Source organism: Drosophila navojoa, chromosome X (genome assembly GCF_054131105.1).
Source record: "Drosophila navojoa isolate 15081-1374.11 chromosome X, UAZ_NAV_1.0, whole genome shotgun sequence".
Taxonomy (NCBI): Eukaryota; Metazoa; Arthropoda; class Insecta; order Diptera; family Drosophilidae; genus Drosophila; species Drosophila navojoa.
In genome coordinates, this window is record NC_142895.1 from 4,989,970 (window position 1) to 5,014,415 (window position 24,446).

At 41.2% G+C, this 24,446-nt stretch overlaps 4 protein-coding genes across 4 annotated transcripts; 2 read left to right on the forward strand and 2 right to left on the reverse strand.

The window, feature by feature from the left end:
* Positions 1 to 3,883: 3,883 nt before the first annotated feature.
* On the reverse strand, positions 3,884 to 6,076 carry LOC108657861 (microtubule-associated protein Jupiter). The gene is made up of 3 exons (XM_018110516.3): positions 5,852 to 6,076; positions 5,368 to 5,793; positions 3,884 to 4,676 (listed from the first exon to the last, which is right to left on the reverse strand). The coding sequence occupies exons 1-3, from the start codon at positions 5,856 to 5,858 to the stop codon at positions 4,546 to 4,548; spliced, it is 564 nt and encodes a 187-aa protein (XP_017966005.1). The 5' UTR covers positions 5,859 to 6,076; the 3' UTR covers positions 3,884 to 4,545.
* Positions 6,077 to 14,606: 8,530 nt separating this feature from the next.
* LOC108656260 (N-acetylglucosamine-6-phosphate deacetylase) lies at positions 14,607 to 18,404 on the forward strand. The gene is made up of 5 exons (XM_089264827.1): positions 14,607 to 14,708; positions 14,854 to 15,081; positions 15,509 to 15,777; positions 16,011 to 16,551; positions 16,616 to 18,404. The coding sequence occupies exons 2-5, from the start codon at positions 14,868 to 14,870 to the stop codon at positions 16,795 to 16,797; spliced, it is 1,206 nt and encodes a 401-aa protein (XP_089120953.1). The 5' UTR covers positions 14,607 to 14,708; positions 14,854 to 14,867; the 3' UTR covers positions 16,798 to 18,404.
* Positions 17,888 to 20,425, reverse strand: Rab10 (RAS oncogene family member Rab10). The gene is made up of 4 exons (XM_018108290.3): positions 19,982 to 20,425; positions 19,049 to 19,248; positions 18,877 to 18,966; positions 17,888 to 18,784 (listed from the first exon to the last, which is right to left on the reverse strand). The coding sequence occupies exons 1-4, from the start codon at positions 20,106 to 20,108 to the stop codon at positions 18,587 to 18,589; spliced, it is 615 nt and encodes a 204-aa protein (XP_017963779.1). The 5' UTR covers positions 20,109 to 20,425; the 3' UTR covers positions 17,888 to 18,586.
* Positions 20,426 to 20,699: 274 nt separating this feature from the next.
* LOC108656246 (uncharacterized) lies at positions 20,700 to 23,248 on the forward strand. The gene is made up of 2 exons (XM_018108242.3): positions 20,700 to 22,489; positions 22,562 to 23,248. The coding sequence occupies exons 1-2, from the start codon at positions 20,780 to 20,782 to the stop codon at positions 22,979 to 22,981; spliced, it is 2,130 nt and encodes a 709-aa protein (XP_017963731.1). The 5' UTR covers positions 20,700 to 20,779; the 3' UTR covers positions 22,982 to 23,248.
* The last annotated feature ends 1,198 nt before the right edge of the window (positions 23,249 to 24,446 follow it).

Below are 24,446 nucleotides of genomic sequence, written 5' to 3' on the forward strand. Positions count from 1 at the left end.
AGCCAATTGGCAGCCGAGTGTCCAGTCGCTGGAGTCAATTGTTGCCGCTCCAAGGCAACAGTGACCGAGGGGAGGGGGGAGGAGGGGGGGGCTGGGGTCGACGTGGGTTCGGCTAGGGTCAAGTTAACTGCAGCTGAGGCCGCAGCACTTGGACTAAGCCAGCCAAGAAGTTTTGTGAGTTGCCAAAACAAGGCCAACTTGTGACGCAAACAACAACAACAACAACAACAACAGCAACAACAGCAAGCCGAAGAAGAAGAAGGGCAATAATATGAAATAAATTCCAATAGAGGCTGCCAGCACGGCAGGGCGGGGTAGATATGGCTACGAAGTGGGTTTTAAGGGGTAACGCTACAAATCCGTACAAATTGAATAAGAACTCAATCTTGGCTACTGTCAAAACAACTTTTCCCTGGCTGGGCTCGGGGTCGATTGGGGTAGTCCTGGCAACCGGACACCGCAGCACGAGGCGGAAAGATAAGAAAAAACAAAAAAAAAAAAACAACGAGAAGATTGGAAGAGGCACACGAAAAAAAAGAAAGAAAAAGCAACAAACAAACACAGACAGAATGAGCAAAGGGAAGGGCCTGAGAGAGAGAGAGAGAGGGCAAGAGGTGCGGGGCAACAGCTATATATTGAAGGGAATTGAATTGAAATGGTCGGGCAATTGTTTGTGTATCATTATAGTCATCATCGATGTGCTCAGCGACTCGCCAGCTGACGCCGAACCGATGCATATATCGCTCCATCATATAGATATGGGTATAGATACATATATAAATTGCAAACTCTATCTCTGGGTGTGTGTGTGTGTTTGTTATTTTTATGGCTGGCCAGCATGGGTTTTAAAGCCCATTGCGCTGGTTTTTATGAGTTTTCAGTAGGCATTTCGACTGCAGACCCCATCTATGGATCACTTTAGCTATTGACTGAGCTAATTATAGGATATCCTATAGTCGAGCCGTTCCTATTTAACCTATAGAATCCTATGTTGTGTCTCTACTCAAAATTGAAACTTACTTTATCGCAAATATACTTGAGTGAAGTAACACTTTTCTGAACTGCAGCCGATTACAGGGTATGCCGCAGTCCAGCAGCTCTTTAATTTGGCTCCTCTTTAGCTCGTTCTCTCACTTCTTTTAGTAGTTCATCTTGAGTAAACATAAATTTTCTTCAACTTACGAATATTTTACAGGGTATCTTCTAGTTGAGCTCTGATAGCCAACCCTTATCTTGAGCTTTCAACAACTCTTATAGCATTTAATTATTTCCATTTTAATTGAATGCAAATCTCAATTCCCCCCATTGCTCGCTGCATATTGATAGCCTCCATCCGTCGGTCCCATTCCAATCGTAGGGTATGCGGCAAGTCGTGCCACGGCACCTTCCCGCAGCGTGTACACATTGGGCATGAGAGGACATCTTCAGATACACGCGATGTCCATTGAATTCCAATTAACAACGTTTAGCCAAATGATTGATTGACTTTACGGGTCTATGCGCAATGCAAAACCCCAACCAAAATTCAAGTATAGATGCATGTGTGTGTGTGTGCGTGTGTGAGTGTTAATAGCTTTGCCAAACCCTTAAGATGATCTAGGAATCTAATAAATTTATATACATAATAAGAAATTAAATTTTCTAGTGCTGGAAAATTTCAGTAAACTTACATTACTTTATATACACTAATCATATATTATATTATATTATATAAGTTAAGCGCTCCCATACCAGAGTACTAGTGACTGGAGACGCTGAGTTATGCTCAAAGCAGAAATATTTTGCATATAATTTAGTAACAATGGTTCTAAGCTCTCACTCATCCCTTTATGAAGTGAACCTTATCAGCTCTACTGGTTGGACTCGCCCCTTTAATGTTTGACTGGACTCTCCAGCCTCCTTAGTTAGTCGATTGTCTTTACTTTTATCTAAACCCTATGTAAATATTGTTTTTCCGTGATTTTAGAGCACTGCTAATTGCATTTTACAACACTGTTGTGCTGTGCATTAAAATTGTCAATAGTTATCGATAAAAAGTGTGACCGTTGCATATATGACTTGCAATTTCTCTAAAATTGTGCGTGTGTGTGTGTGTGTGTGTGTGTGTGTGTGTGTGTGTGTGTATATATGTCTTGTCATGTTATGTCAGGCGATCAATTGGTCTCGCTCTGGCCACGCCCACCACCAGTCGCCACCCCCTCCCCCGTCCCCCAGCCAGGCCGGCTGTCGTCCGAGGCGGCGGCACTATTAATTATCATGTTAAAATGTAATTAATTAAAGATGTCGTCAACGCAGCCGTTGAAGCCGGCGCCCGCAACATAACTTTCAATGAAAAGTTAATAAATTACATAATGCCGTAAACGAAATTACAAACGCCATCAACGCTGACAACAACAACAGCAACAACAACAACAACAACAAAAATGCCACCTGATAACAAATCAAACGAACATTTTTGCTCTGCCTATCGACAGGCGTCGCGACGTCGACGTCGACGTCGGCCTCGGCCATCGACGCTGATGTTGACAAGGCGTTCGCACAGTGGTACAATGTGTTAGATAGTCCTGCAGAAAGTGCTCAGAATAATAAATATTGATCAATTGATGTATTTGATAAAAAAAAAGGTCTAATATTTGATGTACAAATATGGTTTACAAAGTCCGTGGTATCCAAAATCTTTATATTGCATATTATTTGTTTTCATTATTTACGTACCTACGCAATAAATTTGTGAAATTCTAGACACTACAGTACTCAAATTATACTGAAAACGAATTGAGATTATCGATTATTATCAATCTGAATTGAGATATCGGAAAAAAATATTTATAGCCATACTGCGAATGGTATACAGGAGCATATGTGTTAAGCATATGTCTCCAGGTTTTGTGAGTTACGAGATATCTGCGTTCATACGTACGAACAGATGGGCGAACGGACAGATGAACCGATGGATAGATGGACGAACAGAAAAGTTCATTTCACCTAAGCTTTCCAATCTGAACAAGATTAAATATACTTAATGGGGTCTGCCACGCCTCCTTCCGCCTTTTACATATTCTTTAAGAAAACCATGAAACCCCAAACCCATTGAAAATGGGAAATCATATAAGCCACATTATTAGCTATATTACAAAATAAAATGTACAGGGTATTAAGAACAAGACTTCAGCTGCAATACATATGCAATAAATAAACTAATATATGTATATATAGGAGCTCTCGGATCTTAAGCTCCAAATAGTAGAGTTACCACTCCTCTATTACCTTTATTATCAAGACCGCATACAAATGAATACAAGTTTGGTATTTTCCTTGTACAGATCTCAATTTTATTTTCCAAACATTAAAACGTTATAAGACATAAATATATATATGGATGTCATTATAAACTATATATATAGAGGAACTGTGAATTTGTATTTATGTGCCTAAATATTGTGACGTGCCTGCTTTATACATATATATATATATAGGATATGTATATATGTTAATATATATAGATATATATGGATATACATGTATATGTGTGTATATAAAGGTATACATAGATGTATGACTATGTAGTATGTGAATATATTTATTCATATACACATATTATGAAATATATATGTATGTATGTACAGCTGCTAGAATTGTGGACAAAGTGTGTTTTATCCAGGTTTGTTACTCTTGTTGTGTAAATTCGCTTTGTGGCTTGATTAAAAGTTAAATTTGATATTATTATTATTATACGTATTTGGTAGATTATTCTTTCAATTGTTATTCAGCTTTGTGGTAAAAATTTGTTGGTCTTTGCAGTATTTGATATAAATTTTTCAAGTGTTCCTAAGTGTTCCTAACTATTCCTAAGTATTCCTAACTGTGTGCTTAGTGTCCCTAATTATTCCTTAGTGCTTGGTTCTATTCTTTCGTGGGTTCGGTTCAGTGTTTATTGGTTCGAATGCAGTCTCTTGTTAGGTTTGTTGTGTCTTCTTCTTTTCACTTTCCTTGGCCTAGAAAGCGAAATTTCATCATTTCATCTCATTTTACTCAGTTTCTTTTTTTGAGTGTAAGCGATCAATCCGTGATATTCGTATAGGACATTTCCAGTATTTCTTGAGTCAGTACAGTTTTTTCTTGTGAAAAATATAAAGAACGTATATATGGGTGTGTGATCTGCAGCCTGTCGTTGCCTCGGAGATGTTTGTGTTTGCAATTTTTGAATTTGTTTTTCTTATGACGTGTCACAGTTGTCCAATAGCTGTTTTTTTTTTTTTTTTTTTCTGTTTGTTTCTTTGTTTGTTTTTCTGGTTGTTTTTCTGTTTGTTTTTCTGTTTGTTTTTTTGTTTGTTTTTCTGTGTTTCTTTTTAGTTTTTTTTTTTTGTGTTTTTGCTTTTCTGTAGTTACATTTTATAGTTGTTTTTTTTTTTTGGCGTTAAATCGGGCCTTGCGATCTGTATACCCTCCTTAATGCGTTTGGTTCTTGTTCTTGTCTTTTTTGTTCTCTTTCTTTCAGTGTCCTTCGCAGAGATGCAGGGCTGGTCATTGCTCTGAATATGGAGTTTACCAGAGGCCCGACGAATAACCGCCGGGTGGGACTCGACTATTCGAATTGGATTGCATCGGCTGGCTATGTGGTTGTATAAAGTCAGTAGCGCCCGGCTTGTAGCCCTCACCGGTGACTGGATTGCCCTCTATTATCGAGCGCCATGCAAATAGATGAGAAATGTATAAATTTTAGATAATGATGTGATGGATGGAGGATGGACTTCCATAAAAGATCTACATAAATTACGCAAAGATGACAGGATAGCAAAGAATGGAATAGTCGGAATGCTGGAAATATTGCCCATACTAGATCTAAATATCTTCTTTAGAACTTTTAAATCTAAAACTTATCATGCGGTAAATACTTTCAATGCTCTAAATGTTTCCCATATATATTCTAAGTGGATGATGGTAATATGAAATGCCAGCGAAGCAAGTGGAAGTGCCGAATATACTTTCCATACTGCGCCTAAATATCCACCATACCAGTTAGATTATTCATATGAAATATTTCGATTTAGTTTGACTTTGCTATAAATTTCTCGGGTAATCTGATCTGGTATTTGAAACACTTGTTCACATTTCCATCATGTAATAGAGAACAAAAATCACAAGTGTTTCAAATACCAGATCAGGTTACCCGAGAAATTTATAGCAAAATAAACTAAATCGAAATATTTCATATGAATAATCTAAATGTTTGCCTAGCCATGATCAAAATTTTGCGCTTATTTCATACATGCTCTGCATTGTGTGGACTCCCGACAAACTTGCGCACATTCCTATTCTACGATCAATCGATATATATATGTGTATATGTGTTTTTAGCAAACTAACCTCGGTTCTTGATCTTCCTGGGCTTTAGACCACCTACGCCATCGCCATTCAGACCAGAGCCGGTAATCGGATTGCGCGAATAAAAGATATCCTTGTTGTCGAGCTTGACACACGGCGGTGTTGACTGCTCCACGTAGTCGCCGCAGACTCCCATCGGTTCCTTCAGATCGGGCTCCGGGGCCATATTGTTCAGCGAGTACGTAGGTTCGGGATTTGTGCTCGAATCGCGACGACATTGTTGATATGCGTCGTGATTGTCGGACTCAACGAACGAAGCGTTCTCAGCCGGCACCGGCCCGACAGCGTGGGTAGTGCATGGAAGATCGACGTTCAACGTATCGACTGGACGTTGCTCTTCAGCGCTGGGCACGGGGCTAACGGGGCAAGCCTCATCCCGCTCGAAGGCCTGTGGTTCGGGAGCCTTGTCTGGTGTTGCGGCTCAAATAAGTACGGTTCGATTCTTTTCATCTACACAGATACTTACTGCTCATGTTGGATAACTTCTATTTGCACACGGTGAACACTAAATATTTTTACGAAAACAAAAAAAAAATGAATTTTCCAAACTTTTTACAGAATTTGAATTTACAAGCTTTCCCGATTTACTTTTACAAAATATATAAATATATTATTTTATTTTTTTTTACGATTTTTAGTTTTTGGCTGTGTTCAGCTCAATATCTGGACCAGGACTGACGATTTCATGAATTTGGGGTAGGTGCCTCGAAAAATCCAACGAATTTAGAAGCGCCGCCTACTGATAAATACACAAACTTGTTCAAGTGTTAAAGTGCGTGTCAAATTTTCTGACTACCAGTTTAAGTTTGACAGGTAACGCTAAGCATAGGAGAGGAAAAAATTTATGAAAAGCAATTTTATATGATATATGTATGTATATGTAATATAATTAACTAAAACTAATTAATAATGAAACTAATACACATAAAAACATAAATATATGTTATTTATTTATTTTTCAAACAGAAAACTTTGTAAAAACTTAAGTAAATACATTGAATGATATTGGAAGCGTTTGCTCCACTGTGCACGCAGCTCAATTGATGTGACCGTGTGTGTGTGTGCGTGTGTGTGTGTGTGCTTTGTCATGACCCGCATAATCCGCATGTAAAACAAATTAATAAATAAATAATAAATAATAAATGTGCGTAATAATAATGACTAAAGAAATATCAGAAACAATAAATTTTATTTGAGTAGTCGCCAAAACCGCCGACAACAAATGCCAAAAACAAAGGCAACAATTATTAATGAGAGTGGGAGCGAGAGCGAGAGAGAAATGGGCGCTTTGCAAGTAGCGCTTGTCATGAGAGAGGGAGGGAGAAGGATGAGAGTGGGGGCACTGTCAGCGGTCGGGGGCGTCTGTCTCTTGTCATAAACGTTTATAAATTTGTTGTCTGCGCGTAAATAAAATTCGCAACAATATTAAAACTGATGCAAAGGCGTAACAGAACGATTGGGCGGCGGGTGAAGAAGCGGGCTCTTTAAAATAATTTATCGCATGCAATATTCACGCACGCACTCACACACACGCGCCGGGCTTTGCTGTTGTGCCGCTGCTTTAGAGACGCTCGCACGTTTTCACGCGCATTTGTAAGCAAGTCAGGCAATCGCTTGCCCAATTAAATGCGTTGAAGCACACACACCCATGCACACATACACTCTCTCCCTCACTCACACTCTCTCGCTCATAACTGTTATCTCAAAAGCTAATTCTCCAAAGTCAAAACACTCGCATTTTCGCTCATAACAGTTAAATAAACAGAGACAAAACCTCGCTCACTCAGCGTTCCCTCACCCCATTGCTGCAGCTACGCCTCTCTGCATGCAATCGTCTCATTTAAAAATATGACACATACACACAAACACACACACACAACAGCGAGAGGAAAGAAGCAAAGAGCAATAACAAGCACAATTAAGGCCAGTGGGCGCAGTGCTTTAACATTCACACATGCATATAGCATACTTATATGGCTTATGCAAATAAACAGACCGAAAGAGAAAAGAAAGAAAGAGAGAATTCAATTAACTGTATTATAAGTTCTTCAATCAGTCTATCGCCTTCAAAGCTCACGCTTCAGTAAAGCTTTCGCGCACCCAACTCAGCTGCCAAAAAGATCAGAGCGCATACTTTGCATAAGCGCAAATGTCTGATCCCACCACACCACACCACCGCAAAGCAACGGTACACTCCGCTGCGCTACAGTCGACGTGCCGCGGGCATCAGGAACTTCAATTGCAGCTGTCGCTTTGTCGCTGCTGCAGCTGTAGCTGTCGCTTTTGTCGCAACGTCTCGCACTCTTGCTTCAGTTTAGCTGGCAGCTGACTGCGCTGCTTTTGTAAAATCATTTGACATGTCAACGTCGCGCAGTCGACGCGTCGATCCCCTTCGCGTGCCAGCACAGAAAAAGCGAATCAGATGCGCTCGCTCACTCCAACACACACATACTATAGAGCAACGAAACCACATAATGGTTGAGGTGTAAGCGAGAGCATTGCCCGTTTATCAAAACGGCGCCCGCATGTGCTGCTGCTGTTGTTGTTGTTGCTGTTGTTGCTGCTGTTGTTGCGGTTGCCGTTATTTCTGCCCTTCCTTCTTCTAGTTATTCTCAGTTAAAGTCGTGCAAGAAAAAGCGCAAATCAGCCACAATTGCCTCTGACAGACGCAAGCTCTTTTTGCCTTTGTGCGCCAGTGTGTGTGCATTTGTGTGTGACTGACTATATGTGTATGTGAGTGTTCAATACTTTGTAGCTATGACAGCGTGCGAGTGTGTGTGGCTTTGACATTATTTGTGCTGCGAGCTGACAGATTTTCGTTACGGCAGCATTAAATTGAATTTTGACATTTCTTTGCATATGCGAAGTAGACACACACACACACATGCACATGCACACACACACTGTCATTTACACATATACGCGTGTATTTTGTCACATTTAAGCTAAGCCACTGGCAAAAAGCTACAGGCACACTCAGTTTCTCTCTCCCTCTCTCTCTCTCTCTCACACACACTCTCCCTCTCGCCATCTCTCACACTCTGTTGTTATATCCTTTGACCAGCTCGCTTTATGAGTTTTAGTTTGCACTCGAGACATCAATTGGCAAACTGACTAATGAAATAACAAATTATGATTGATTCGATTAATTAAAGCTCAACAAGCTTGTATTCATTGCATCTTTAAGCAACAATATCAAAGTTTCAAATTCAATTTGAACCTAAGCAAAATGCAGAAGAGGCAAAAATACATACATACATATTTTGCTTTAGTGTGCAAAATTTCAATTTTTGTTGATTAAAGAGAAAACAAATTTATGTGGGTGAGTGTGTGGGTGTATGGGTGTGTGTTTGATTAACGCCGGATCGAACAGAGTCTAACTTTGATGCCCACTGGTCATATGGCCAGATGGAAGCACCAGCCCCGCCCCACCCGCCGCCTCTATTTCATTGCTGAACACCTTGAAAATTAATTTCTCACGTTTCACGTACAATTTGTATGACCGGAAGCGTTTTCAAGCCTGACTCCTGCCTCTCTCTCTCTCCCATTCTCTCCCTCTCTCTCTTTGGTCGGCTGCAATCCTTGGCCAATACAGCTAAGTTCCTGTCTCCTCTTCCTCATATCTCCACAACTAGCTGCTCGCTAATGAAGGTTTCATATTGCTGCATCTGCTGCCCTTGCTATACCCTGTACTTGAAGCTAACCGCAGCTGGGCGTGATGGACGTGTGCACAATTTGCCCTGATTTGTTTGCTTTTGCAAACTAATATGTTTCTTTGAGCAGAACTCCTCATAGCAATTACAGGGTATTCAATATTTTCTGTTTTACACATTGGCAGACATTTTCGATTGAATCTTGCATTTGTGACTCGTAAAAAGCCTACTTGACTCTATTTTCATCTGGTTGTACTGCGTATATCCTATATATAGAGTGTTTGATGGTCCACTAATTAAGCATTTACCCCTATTTAAACGATATTTCTATTTCCGTCGACCAAAATAAGTAAATAACTCTTTGTTTTGCTTATATGTAGGGTATCTGCGTGTACATCACTAATACAGTACGGCCAGAATACTTGTTTAATATAGACTAGATAATCTTTGTCTGCATTTACTCTTCCTATCACTTACAGGATATCTGCTAGTCAATAATTTCATCCCTACTTTTCGAATATTTTCCATTAATTTTCTCTTATGACTCCCATTCTCTACATTTACTCTAATTACTTGGTATAGGATATCAGTTAGTCCATCTTTACTTGCAGGATATGTGCTAGTACATCATTTAACTTTATTTTCTAATATTTATATTCAGTTTTGGCTTGTCTTATGCCTAAGCTGAATGGAATTTTACTTGTTTTTAATATTTTGCACAGCTTTTGTTTTACAGGGCATCTGTTAGCACATCAATGCAACACTTTGCATTCAGCTGGCCAGCTCCTTGTTGCTCTTGGCCATAGCACGTAGCCAATGAGTCCAATTCCGCATTCGGCTTCTGCCTGACCAAAGAGGCCACGCGCCCAAATGCAATTGGCTATATGTGTGTGTGTGTATGTGTGTGTGTGTGTATGTGTGTGTGTGTGTAAGCACAAATACTCTAGCATGCATTGCAGTGTATTGGACAAAGCGTGTAAAGTGATATATTATACCCTATCACTCATATTAGGCAAACACGAAAGCGGGTATGCTCGACTATGATGTAGATAGATGTTGTCTCTTAAGAGAATATGGAAATTTACATATATGTAAATTTGTATTGTATATGTATAGCCAATAACTTTAGTTTCATTAGCAACATTCACAAGACAAACAAAAGTTTGCATTATGAGAAGCGCATATAAGGGCTTTTGCATGCAGTAAATGAGCTTTAAAATATATATATAATAGAAAAGGTATATATAATATACATATATATAATATATATGTTAATTATAGCTAATATATATTGTATATAAATATTTGCTGTTTATTTTTTTGCTTTACAGGGTATCGCCTGGTCGTTCTGTTTGCGCAGCGCGTCAGAAAACATTCTCAACTTATTATTGTTGCGGTTTGTGCTGTGCTTCAGTTTAGTTATTACACATATTAGCTTGTGGCCAGCTTTGGCTTTGTTTGCCACAGACCAGAGACCACCTTTGTCAGTGAGAGACAGAGAGAGAGAGAGTGAGAGGGGGGGAGAGAGTGAGAGAGTTGTCATGCGTGCGCTTAAATTGCAGAGGATTATGGGTCTTAATTTTATGATTGCTTCTTTAATCAGAGCAACTAACTGCACGCCAATTATGTCCAGACCGTGCTAATTGTTTCTCTCTCTCTCTCTCTCACTCACTCTCTTAGCTGCTAATCGATGTGCGTTATTTGCGATTAGCCGAACGAGCCAAATGAGCCACGTAGTCATAGAGCAATCGAGGGTGTGGGAATTTCTTATGTCTTGGCAATCATTTGTCTTGCTAAGAGAGAGAGAGAGAGAGAGAGAGACTCTATACCAGCGCCAACCACCTCGAACCGCCCTGCCACGCCCACCCACCCAGCCAGCCCCCCCCCTTTGTTTTGTCGGTTTTGTCGGTTTTCGCTCCGGAGCATAATGAATGCGTGCTTAGCCATAATAAAATGTAGCGGCATTTTCCAACAAGCCACAAAAACAAGGCACAAATACACACAAACACACACACACACACAGGCACACACACACAGGGATACACCTGCATACACTAAGCGAAAATAATTAGTCGAGATTGAGGCGTCTATTTTGTTTGAATTGAAGAAGAAGCTATTGAATTGAGCGATAGACGAAGAGAGAGGGAGAATGAGAGTCAGATAGGTAGAGGGAGAGAGGAAGATATATATGGAGAGAGAGAGAGAGAGGCAGAAAGAGAGGGAGAGAGCGCGAGAGGGAAAAATATAGAGGTGGACAAGGTAAAAGAGAGATTAAGATGAAAGAGAGAGGACCAGAGAAAGAGATACATAGATTTAAGCCTATCGGCAAGACTTGTTCATATCTTTCATAAATAAATCTCAGTCTCTCCTACTCCCCCTCTCTCTCTCCGTCTCTCTCTATCTCTATCTCTATCTCTCTCTCTCTCTCTCTCTCTCTCTCTCTCTCTCTCTCTCTCTCTCTCTCTCTCTATCTCTCTATCTCTCTCTCTCTCTCTCTCTCTCTCTCTCTCTCTCTCTCTCTCTCTCTATCTGTCTCTCCCTCCCTCTCTCTCTCTCTTCGCATTTTATCTGCCTCTTTGCAGATTTGAGCCGAAATTAAAAGCATTACCTCTGTCTGCCTGGTATTTATTGAACAGAAATATCTCTGTCTCTCAAGTTCTCTGTCTCTCAAGTTCTCTGTCTCTCAAGTTCTCTATTTCAGTTCTATCCCATTTCTCATTTTATGTCTTTATCTGTTTATATTAATTTAGCTTCTCTCTTTCTCTCTCTCTCTCTCTCTCTCTCTCTCTCTCTCTCTCTCTCTCTCTCTCTCTCTCCCTCTCTCTCTCTTTCTGTCTCTGACACTCTCTATTAAATTTGCCTCTATCTCAGAATTTATCTCTAAATATCTCTTGCCCTGTGTTTGCTTCTCTATTTTCTTCTGTCTGTCTCTTTCTTCTTATAGCGATGTGGCTCTTCTCGTTCCGTTTTCTTCAATCTCTCATCTCTCACTTTCTTACTACATTCTCTTCCTCCCCTCCCACTCTCTTCGCTTTGATATTTCCTTTATCTAAACCCTTTTTTTCTCAGTGTACCTGGCTGCATTCAAGGCTCAATCATAGGCCACCCGCAAGCTACTGCAGTTGCTGTTGCTCTTACTGTTGCTGCTTGTTGCCAGCAATGCAATAAAACATTTCACAATGCGAGGCACTCTGCGGACATCATGCGGCAATTGGTTTTGCCGTGCAACATGTGGCGCTCGGCTGGGATCGCACAACAGTAAAAAACTAAAGCAAAAATTCAACTCAAATCCAAAAATCCTATTCTCAAATCTCTCCCTCTCTCTCTCTCTCTCTCTCTCTCTCTCTCTCTCTCTCTCTTTTGCCTCGTCTTGCTTGTACAACTTGTAAATAAATAATGCGACAAACACTTTAACCAAATAAAAGACAAGCAACAACAACAACCAGCAATACCCTGTAAATACACTGAAATGTGAAAAAGGCTTAGGTTAAACTTTATTTAATTTCTTTCGTAAAGTGTTTTGCGCTCCTCTTTGAGTGAGGGAGATGACTTTGTGTTCTTACTTGGAGTATTTTAGTTTTTCACATCATATTTTCCTAGCTGTCATTAATGCCTTTCAAATCGAACGCTATACCCCTGGCGTACTTAGTTGTAGTACTTGTTCATAGTTGAACTTCTCCAAAGATTTTCTAACTTGGAAATTCTCCAAAAATTTTCTATCTTTGGAGAAGCTCAACTATGAACGACTACTTAATGCATATGGTCTGTCCTTTAGGGCGTGGCAGTGGCAAGGGCTGTCGTTATACAAAAAATTGTATTACTTTTCTAATTTACATTTTAAAGATTTGTTTGCAATGAGGTTATGTTGCATGGATTAAGCCAGAAATTAGATAAAGCCTAAGAATTTTAGTGAAATTAATTTAGCTACGTTAACTAAACAAGCCAACTAGTTTGATTTCTTTATAATAATCAGTAATATATAAATATTTGTGAGGTTAGGTTAGCACTTCTATTCCAAAATCGAGAGTTAAGTCAATTGAACTGTAATTAAACTGTTAGAACCATCGTTAATAATGGCTTGAGCATGTTTCAGTCGACTCCTGTTCGGTTGTGTAGCTCCAATTTTAGATTTGATTATAAAAAGTGAGGTTAGATCACATCAAAGTTTCATAGTATTCAACCAAAATCAGCTTTAATCTCCCTCGGCAATTTTAGCAATTAATACTTGAATGTAACTGTTTTCCATTTTAGATTTAGGTCTCTGTTTTTGTTTCAGATCGTATTTTTTTAATTTTGTAATTTAGATTTTTCTGCGTATGAAAATTTCTTATCATAACTCATCAAAGTAGTTGCCAATGACAACGCTTTGGCCCTTTTTTTTGTTTTGGTGCCTTCCATCCCACGCGATGGGTGGAGGGCGGGCAGTGTGGGGGCGTGGTTAGTCGCCTGGCTTAAGGGTCGAGTCAGTGGATATTTGGCTTATCGCTGGAATGAATAAAGAAAACTTGAAAGCCTTTTAGCCGAGATATGCATATACATAGCACTCTCTCGTTCTCCCTCTTCATCTCTCTCACTTGCTCTCTATCCTCTAGCTATCTACAGATATATACATTCAAGTGCAAGAAAAAGGCAGTCATTAAGTTTATTAAGTGCCCAAATGCAGATAAACTAAATGAGTGCATGCCAAATGGGCGAGGCCGAAGGCGGCTGTGGCCAAGGCAAAGGCAATTTACGCAGCCAATGCAAGTTATCAAGTATCTTGGGCCCCCCCCTGGAGTCCGGCAAACGTTGCGCCTATGGAAAAGTTTCAAAGTAAACGAACAAGAGTGAAGAAGAGATAACAAACAATGTGCGGCTAACGGTGGTCGGGCAAATTACCGTTGCAAGCTGCAAAAACTTCATGGCGGACTGCAAAGATTAGCGTTATCAGTTAGCGTGCGAGAGAGAGAGAGAGAGAGAGAGAGGCACCGAAACAGAGCGAGAGAAAAGTTGGCTTGAGGAGTGGACGAGAGATAAAGCGAATAAACGCGCTTTGACCGCATTAAACACAGTCTCAAGTGTTCACTTTACGCATGCTATATTCATATATACTCAGACATATACGTTTTTATATAAATGTATGCGTACAAATACTTATCTGTAGCAACCGCAGCAGCTGGGGGGATAACAATAATAAATGATTACATAGTTAGAACTGATAAGCAAGCAGCAGGGTTATTCACACACTGCGCACTAAAAAAAAAATAAATAAATAAATTTTAAGAAAAGCAGCAGTCAATTTAATTATTCATCGATTTTCAAATTCAAATTCAAATTTTAATTCAAACCGTCAACAGACGAATGCTGATTGCTATGCACAAATTAGCATACAATGCACTCAGGCAAAAGCTAACTGCTATAGTAAACGATTTATCGGTTTACCGCGCAGCTATCACCAAACTGTGGGCTATGAAACCGCGTTGTATGGCAGTTGCAATTGTTTTTTTCCTTTTTCTTCTTTTTTATGTTCAGTACGCTGCGCACAGCTGTTGATATGTGCGTTTGATATGAACAGCAGCTGTGTGCGTTAGTTGCGTACTTGCCTGCCTGGTCGACTATTTAGCCGCGCACTGCGCCAATTCGCAAAGCACTCAACATTCTGTTGCCGACAGCGACGCGGGCGTCGTGCCAGTGCGTGCTGTAGATTTTTCTTTCTTTTTGTTTTTCCTATTCGCTTATAAATAGAGCTACTTACTGTCTGTGTGTGTGTGAGAGATTAATTCACTTTTATTTTTTGTTTGTTTTGTTTTCACTTTCATTTGTTGCTTGCAATTAGCCACACCTAACGGAATGTCACAGAATTGCAACCCACAACAGTTGATTCAGTTCGTCAATTGCCGCTTGGTGCGAAATCATCAGCTGATCGTTGACGATTTGTGGGTGCGAGATGGCAAAATCATTAATCCGGAGCCAGTTTTCTACGATGAGCGTGCGACGGCGAACCAGCGCATCGACTGCGGCGGTGCGATCATCGCGCCCGGCTACATCGATTTACAAATCAATGGTAAACAACAGCGAAACAATTACACCAAAAGCAACTGATATTTCACTTTTAATACGCTGACAAGGTCACATAACTTGCGTATATTAATCTAATCGCCGATTTGCCCCACTGTGCTTTAAGCACAGCAATCATAAACAAAGGGAGGATGCATATAAAGCGATAATGGCCGAATTGCAAACAACAACGGTAAACAACAAAATGAGCTGCGTAAGCGCACTAACGAGTGTTAGAGCAGTGTAGCTAGCAAGCAAAGCTATGCATGCTGAGCCCGTTATGCACTCATTACGTTTCTTGAAGAGTGTTAGAGCAGTGCATAGAGTTAGATTTGCATGGCACATATGTATTTAAGTGTTAGAGCAGCACAGATAGCTGCAATTCATTAACCATTCGCATACATGATCAAGCTCTCTCCCTCTTTGTCCCGCAGGTGGCTATGGCGTTGACTTCTCCTACGACAAGGACACCATTGAGGCGGGCGTGCGCAAGGTAGCCGTCGGTCTGGTGGCCAGCGGCGTTACCTCATTCTGTCCCACACTCGTGACCTCACCCAATGACAGCTACCATACGATATTACCGCGTATGCCGCGACACATCGAGGGCGGCGCCGGCATTTTGGGCGTCCATGCCGAAGGACCCTTTATCAATCCACAAAAGAAAGGCGCACATCCAGCCAACTGCATTCAAACTATTGACAATGTGAGTGAATGTGCCGAACGAAATTAACCACAGAAGCAGCAGAGCTAATTAACGGTTAAGTACGAGAGCCAGCAGCCAATCAAAACTAAGTACCCGTTGTATATTTAGCAGTGCTATGGGAATATAGGGTAGATTAGTTTTGGAAAATATTTCTATTGTTTCCCGTTAGCCAATGGCTTATACATATGCTTCTCCCTTCACGTTGCTCAAACTTCTCTCTTCGCTTCTTTCAGGGCATGGAAACGCTGCGTTCGACGTATGGCGATCTAGACCGCATTAAGATAATAACGCTGGCACCTGAGCAGGTGAGCGATGCGAACGTTATCGATGAGCTGGTGAAGGCGGGCATTACCGTCTCGCTGGGCCATTCGATGGCCAGCCTCAGCGATGGCGAGCGAGCCGTTCGCCATGGAGCGACGCTCATTACGCACCTGTTCAATGCGATGCTGCCATTTCATCATCGTGATCCGGGCCTGGTCGGCCTGCTGGCCTCCGATCAAATACCGCCGGGACGTATTGTCTACTTCGGCATCATTGCCGATGGGGTGCACACGCATTCGGCTGCCCTGCGCATCGCCTATCGGACGCATCCCGATGGCCTGATCTTGGTCACAGATGCGATCTCAGCCCTCGGCCTGGAGGATGGCATCCATCACATTGGCCAGCTGCCGCTGGAGGTGAAGCAGGGCCGAGCTTTCATAGCTGGCACCGATACGCTCTGTGGCAGTATAGCGCCCATGGACGAGTGTGTGCGCATCTTCCACAGGGCCACGGGTGAGTCCATCTCGAAGAGCTGTCCCTTTCGTTCTGTCTTCAACCGTTTCCCCCCTTTGCTCAGGCTGCTCCAAGGTCTTTGCCATTGAGGCTGCCACATTGCATCCGGCGCGCTGTTTGGGCATTGAGCGTGATAAAGGAACACTGGACTTTGGCTCCGATGCTGATTTCATAGTGCTGAACGATGATTTACAGGTGCTATCCACCTGGATAGCAGGCGAGCGGGTTTACAAATCCAGCAACTGAACCCTGCCCACGCTACAAACATTCTCTTTGTTGTCTATTTTGCTTCTTTACTTTTGTATTTTTATTTTGTCACTTGTTTTATTTGGATTAGATGACGCTTTAAATTGTTCTTTAATATTTAATTATTAAATCATTTGGTGTGGACAACTACGCTAAATCCATATACATGTACAAATAATAAGTATTACGAAAAAAAAAAAAACACATTTTATATTTATATAAATACACGCACACACGCATATGCACATGCATACATACATATATACGAGCATATATATATGTACGTATTTATGTGTGAATATGTGTGCATGGTTTAGGCGCTTTGGCGTAAGCTACGAAATGTTTCTCCGCCATTTTTTCGTTTCTTTTTGCTCTGCTAGACAATTACATTTGCCAAAAAAAAAAAAAAGAAAATACAAAAATCGAAATACAATTAATCATTACAATATGCAGGCGAATCGTTTCCCTCCTCACTTTCATACATAAACTCTTTCCTAACCAATAACAAAACGGAAAGCAAGTTGCAGCTAAGCTAACTAACGGTTAAACGCAAATAAGCAGGCAGCCAATCAGAATGAAGTACTCGCAAGTATTTGTTGTAGCATTACATACATGTACATATGTGTCTGTCTGTGTTTGTGTGTGTGTGTGTCTGGCTGTGCCTTGCAAATGTATATATGACAAATAATTATAGTTACAGTTACATGTTACAAGTGTGCCCGACAATTTAAAAAAAAACGCGTACATAATTGTTGGCATATTTTAAGTGATTTTTTTCTTTTTTTGTGTTTTTTAAATAATTATCATATACATATACAATATCAAGTGTGTTACACTGTGTGTGTGTGTGTGTGTGCTTGTATGTGTGTGAGGGATAGGGAAATAGTGTTTAAGTCGCATGTGCGTCCGTTTCAGTTCCGTCTGTTCCACTGTTCGCTAAATAGGGCCGCATGCCACAAATGCGCGTGACATGCAAAAATGCAGTTCAATTTGTTGTTGTTCTTGTTGTTGCTGCTTATCAATTTGCAGCTATCGCTGTTTCGTTTTACACTTGGTTCGGTTCGTTGTGCGTTTACAAACGTACGCTGTATTGTTGTTCTTTGTTTGTTTTTTTTTTTTTTTGTTCTTGTAAAATTACTCCAAATTACATTTATACAATATTATAAAACTTTAGGTAGGTTCTTTCGCGGTTGTAACTGCTATTAGTGTGTGTGTACGCGCGTGTGCCTATGTGTGTGTTTGCCAGTTGATTGCTTGCTTTGTATAACAGTTAGCAGTATAACAATTATATACTGCTGGCCCGCCACTTGATGGGGTTATGACACTTGTTAGTTTTGCTTAAAGTTGGCTCTTTTTTTATATTTCTATTTTAACTAATTTACTTTTTTGCGCAGCATAGGAAATGTCATGTGTGTGGAAGCGAGACAGGATGCGCATGAGTACCAGTTAGATTTCAGGGCTGCCACCCAGTAGAAAACACATTGGTTTGATTTTTTTGTTTGTTTCTTTGTTGCTTTTCTTGTTTTTTTTTTTTTTTTTGTTCATATAGTAATAGTAAAGGAGCTATCAAAAAGTTATAAAACACACACTCATCACACACACACACATGCAGTTGCACGCACACAGTTAAGAAAAGCACTAGGTTTTTGCCAAGTTTGTTATATATGTATATATATATATATATTATGTGTAGGTATGTGTGTGTATGTATGTATGTATATGTATGCATGTATGTATGTAGATCACAAAACCAACCGTGAACGTTAAACTAACAGGTGTCATAACCCCATTACGCACAACATTTGCTGTAGCTCGTCGCCTTATCGCTATTGCCGCGATCGATGACAACCCTTTCGGGATTTTCGGACGATTCTCGGCCCGATGTTTTATCTAATATGGCCTCGGCAAGTTCACAAAATGCGCGCTCAATGTTTATATTTGCTTTGGCGGATGTTTCCATAAACCGTATGCTGTGCTCCCTTGCAATCTACAGAGAAAGAAGGAGAGCGAGAGATAGAGAGTGGGTGAGTGATTATGAGCGTAATTCTAAGAACTTTTGTTTATGTATGTATAATTTACCGCTTCGCCGCGCTCTTTGCTGACAACACGCTTGTCCGACATATCGCACTTGTTGCCCAATATCATCTTCTCCACATCCTCATTTGCGTGCTAAAACAAGATAGAGAGAGAGAGAGAGACAGAAAGGGGATGAGTGAATGAGATCGTTTGGAATTTGATTGGATTTGCTTACCTCGTCTATGTTCCGTAACCATTTGACTATATTCTCGAAACTTTTCTCATTTGTTATGTCATAGACGAGCATTATGCCCATCGCGCCTCGGTAATAGGATGTGGTGATTGTGTGAAATCTCTCCTGTCCGGCTGTGTCCCATATTTGTAGTTTAATTTTTTTGCCCCTGAGTTCGACTGTTTTGATTTTGAAATCGATTCCTGCAAGGCAAGCAACAATAACAATCAATCAACAAATAAATAGAAATGGCGAGAGATCGTTTCGCATAGTCCAATTACAGCAATGACGTCACAAGTTGAACTGGTTTATCGTATTGAATGAACATTTGATAATAAATTTATTTAGTTGGAAGTTTGAATAATACAATATAAAAATGCGTAACCTTGTACATATGTATGTGTGAATCATAACACACACACATGCACTCAAGTATTTATATAGATGTATATATATATATATGTATGCGTCATTATTTTTAATCCAGTTTACCAACACTGTGTACATTAAATACCACAGCAGCGCCTAACTACAGCCAACAACAACAACAGCACGCCTTATGCAGGCATCGAATGCGATTCATCAAGTCCAAAGGCTATCGCACGTACATACCAAAATATATGTATATGTATGTATGTACCTGGATATATCAGTATATGCATTATTTACTTGAGCATTCTAGGGCCGACTGGCCACGCCCAATACGCACGGGCAAGTGGCCGTGTCCTTGTTTTTGGGCGCCGCCTACAAAATCTACACACACACACACATACATAAGCATTGGCGATTGACGATGCCGCTCACCAAAACATACACACACACACACACACACACACAGAAAGTCTGCAGGTACATGCACACATGTGTATATCTTCACATACATATAGGTATGCATGTGTGAAGCTATGTTTAGTGTGGACTGCGCCATTTGCTTACCTATGGTCGATATAAATGTGGATGTGAATGCATCATCCGAGAAACGGAATAGTATGCAGGTCTTTCCAACGCCGGAATCGCCAATTAGCAGAAGTTTAAAAAGTAAATCGTACGTTTTCTTTGCCATTTCACGTTACGGCACTCGCACAACACACGCACACACACAAACGCACGCACCTACACGCACACGCACAAACACGCTCGCTCACCACGCACACACACACACACACAGTGGCACTTGCACTCACAGGTTCTTTATAGAACAAAGAACATATACAGAGTGTAGGATACAAAAACAATTATATCGATTGCTATTCGCCTTTGGTATGGTTTCTTTTATTTGATGCAATTCGCGTCTTACTTAAGTGTCCAATCAAAAAAAAATTGGTACAGAACTTTTATACGTTTTAAGCACTTTATTTTTCTACGCAATGCAATTGTTGCTGTTCGCTTTTAGTGTGACCGCAGCGCGAAATGAGAAAATTACCCACACTTGGTGTGAAACGCAAATGCAACTCTGCTAAGCTCGCGACCTACATCAATATATATCGGAAATTTACTTTTTACTATAAACTGAATTCGGTCTATATACATGCAAAATACAATAAAATAGAGTTTCTATAAGCATATACAATATCGTATGCTAGATTTTTGGATGCTAATCATGCTAGCAACAATTTTCGTGCATCATGCAACTCTGTGTGGTGCCGTTGCACAGCACTGCAACCGCGACATACATATAAACAAGGGTACACAATAAATAAATATAAATTGTAAACGTTTCGATTTGTGCACAACATGGATCTGGACTGGCAAAACAGTCTTACAGAGATCAAAGATCGTGGCCAATATCTCTTACACTCAGAGAAATGGGCCGATTGCCGGTTTCTCGTCGGCACACCACCTAACCAACGCATTATATCGGGTCACAAGCTCCTTTTGGCCATGGCTTCGCCTGTTTTTGAACGAATGTTCTATGGCAATTTACCGGACAAAACGGATCCCATCATAATACCCGATGTACAGCCGGAGGCATTTGAAGCAATGCTCGAGTACATATACACGGATCGCATTACAATCGGCTCGTTCGACAAGGCCTGTGAGTTGTGCTACGTGGCCAAGAAATATATGCTTCCACATGTGGTGACGCGCTGCACCCATTTCCTATGGGCCGATCTGAGTCCAAAGAACGCCTGTCGTGCCTACGAGTTCGCCAAGCTGTTCGACGAGCCGCGTCTCATGCAGAGCAGCATGGATCTGATCGCGGCCAATACCAGGGAGGTGCTCTCCGATCCCAGTTTCCTGGACATTGAGGTCTCCACTCTGATGGCCATATTGGATCAGCATCGCTTGAACATTGACTCTGAGCTAGATTTGTTCAATTGTCTGCTGAAATTTGCCAGCGAACGCGGCATTCTGAACGAGAACGGTAACGAGGAGGCGGCTAGTGGCAGTGGCAAATCCTCTGCTTGTGCGGAACAAGCAGCCGCAGCCGCCAACGACATGATCGAGGAGATCAAAATGGAACCAGATGTGGCGGCCATGGTGCAGCATATGCACCAGGACGAGGACGTTGAGAGCTACAAGCAGCCCACTGGCAATGGCTCCGCCGGCAACTCACCCGTTCATCCAGCCGGCAGCAGCTGCTCCTCATCGACATCGAATGCAAATGCAAATGCGAATGCCAGCGCTGCCATTGTCAATGACGATGTGGTGATCATTGACAGCGATGCATCCGGCAATGCCAACGAGGAGGAGATGAACGCAGCGGAGGCAGCCGCCAATATGATCAACATGATGGACGCACAAAGGACGATCATGGACGGTGCAATGCTGCGGCAGGCCGTCAAGAAGATACGCTTCCTCACCATGACGCCGCAACAGTTTGCCGAGGGTCCGGCACGCTCCAAGCTGCTCAAGCAGCACGAGGCCCTCGCCATACTCATCAAAATCTCCAGTCCCACACTGAACGATTGCAATATGCCGGAGGGATTCTGCGTGTCGCGGAGCACGCGCAACTTTTACGAGTCGGCGCACAGGCAGCGGGAGCTCAGCTCCTCCTATCGGAGTGCCAACAATCCGGCGAATGCAGCCAACGGCTTCCCGGGCCCCGCCACGCGCACCAACCAGCCGCTCTTCACGCGTCAACGCATCAGCGTACCGCTCAACCTGGGCGCCAATGCGGGCGCAGCGGCGGCCGCCACCGTCGATCATATACCCGCATATGGCTTTAGCTTTGAGGATGAGCCGCTGCCGATGCCCAATGCCGGCGCCTTTGGCGATGCCTACGACGGTCCACCGCCGCCAGTCGCTGCAGCCGGAGCAGCAGCAGCAGCCGCAGCTGCAGCAGTTGCAGCGCCAGCGGCACCGCCGCCCGGCAGCGATAACGATGTCATTGTGGCCAGCAATTCGCATCACGATATGACACGCTCCTACTGCATGCGCTCCATAGCCAGGCAGTTCGATTATCGCAACACCAGCGTCACTGACTGTGGCGTCACCTTTCAGGTATGTGGATAGATCGCATGCGAATGAATCGATCTTGAAGCGAATCTCTAATTTGAATTGATCTCGTGCCAGGTGGACACAAACATTTGGATCCTGGGCGTGCAGGTGCCCACGCAGGTGCTTTGCGGTGAGCTGATGAATTCGGCTGGCTTTGCGGAGCGGTACACGGAGGTGCTCTACGCTCACATACAGGACATGCATGGCTCGCGCATCACGTATACGCACTGTACGGCCCGGGTGCGATACGATTCGCATTTGGACATCACATTCGATCGGCCCGTCTACATCTATCGCAATCAGATCTACAAGATCTATGTGGTATTCAATAAAATGGGCTGGTATCCGATGTATTCGTGTGTGCCGGATACGGTGCGGCAGCGCGTCAAATTCATGTTCAATGTGGGCAATCCGACGGAATCGGTGCGCGACGGTCTCATCTATGCAATTATATTCTCGACGCCGCAGGATCATGCGCGTCATCTGATCGATTGATCGACCAAAAATTGACGAATAGCAACAACAACAACAACAACAACAACAAATGCGATCAACGAATTTGAGATGTGATAGATTTTTGTTTGGATCCCAATTTTCTAGCTTTCTGTCTTTCCACTGTTCCAGAATTATTATTTTTTCGGCAGCACAGTGAAATCTGGCATTGACGGACGACTTTACAGCATTTTTCTCTTCCCTATTCTTTTTTCTAGTTTTTTAAGTCAACTTTTGCTTTATTAATAAATATATTTAAAACAAACGAAATTTTTGGAAATTCCTTATTAATTGAGGAAGAGTTTAAGAGAAAAATGTTTTTTATTTTTGTAAGTGATATAATATAAACGAAGGCTTTTAATGAGATTTCACATCCTAGACCACAAATAGGCAGTATATACGTAGGTAGTAGGATAGAATAATAGATAAGTATTAGATATAAAGGAAGTAGATACATATATGGTAGATAGATGGATAGATAGGTAGTATATATAGATAGACAGGTAGTATATATATAGATAGTCAGATAGTATATATAGATAGACAGGTAGTATATATAGATAGACAGGTAGTATATATATATATAGACAGGTAGTATATATATAGATAGCCAGGTAGTATATATGGATAGACAGGTAGTATATATATAGATAGACAGGCAGTATACATATAAATAGACAGATAAGTAGATGGATAGATCTATATATCTAGATCTACATAAGTATTAGATGAAAAGGAAGTAGATACATATGTATATAGTAGATAGAAAGGAAGTAGATAGATGGATAGATAGGTAGTATACATATAGACAGGCAGTCCATATATAGATAGACAGATATGGTAATTGATATATATGTATGTAAATAGAAAGATAGACAGTAGATAGGAAGGAAGTAAATAGACAAATAGAAGATAGATCGAAAGTATATAGATAGATAGTAGATAAACAGGAAGTAGATAGATAGATAGAAGATAGAAAGAAAGTAGATAGACACATAATAAATAGCAAATAGATAGACCTCATAAATTATCCGGTTAGTTAATAGATATTGTGAGGAGATTTAGATCCTAGGAGATCCCTTAAATCCATCAAAGAATTGCTTCTCTTATGCACACACACAGGCAAGAAATGCACACACATTCACACTTATTTGGAACTATTGAAGATTATATATTTATACATACATATAAAAATATACTTTGTGGGGTCTGCGATGATTCCTTCTGCCCGTTACATACTTTTACACAAAACCATTATACCCTGGTTTCCCATTCTCAATGGGTTCAGGGTATAAAAAACTCTGAAATTCTGCTAAAAATAGTATTAGGAATCAAGCAAAGCACCATTATGCAGTTAGTTTCTTAAGGCAATTTCTAATTATCGAAGTATAAGAATAATATAATATAGAATAATATAATATATACCTTACCTAAGGCTGCTGCCTGGCCTTATATATATATACATATA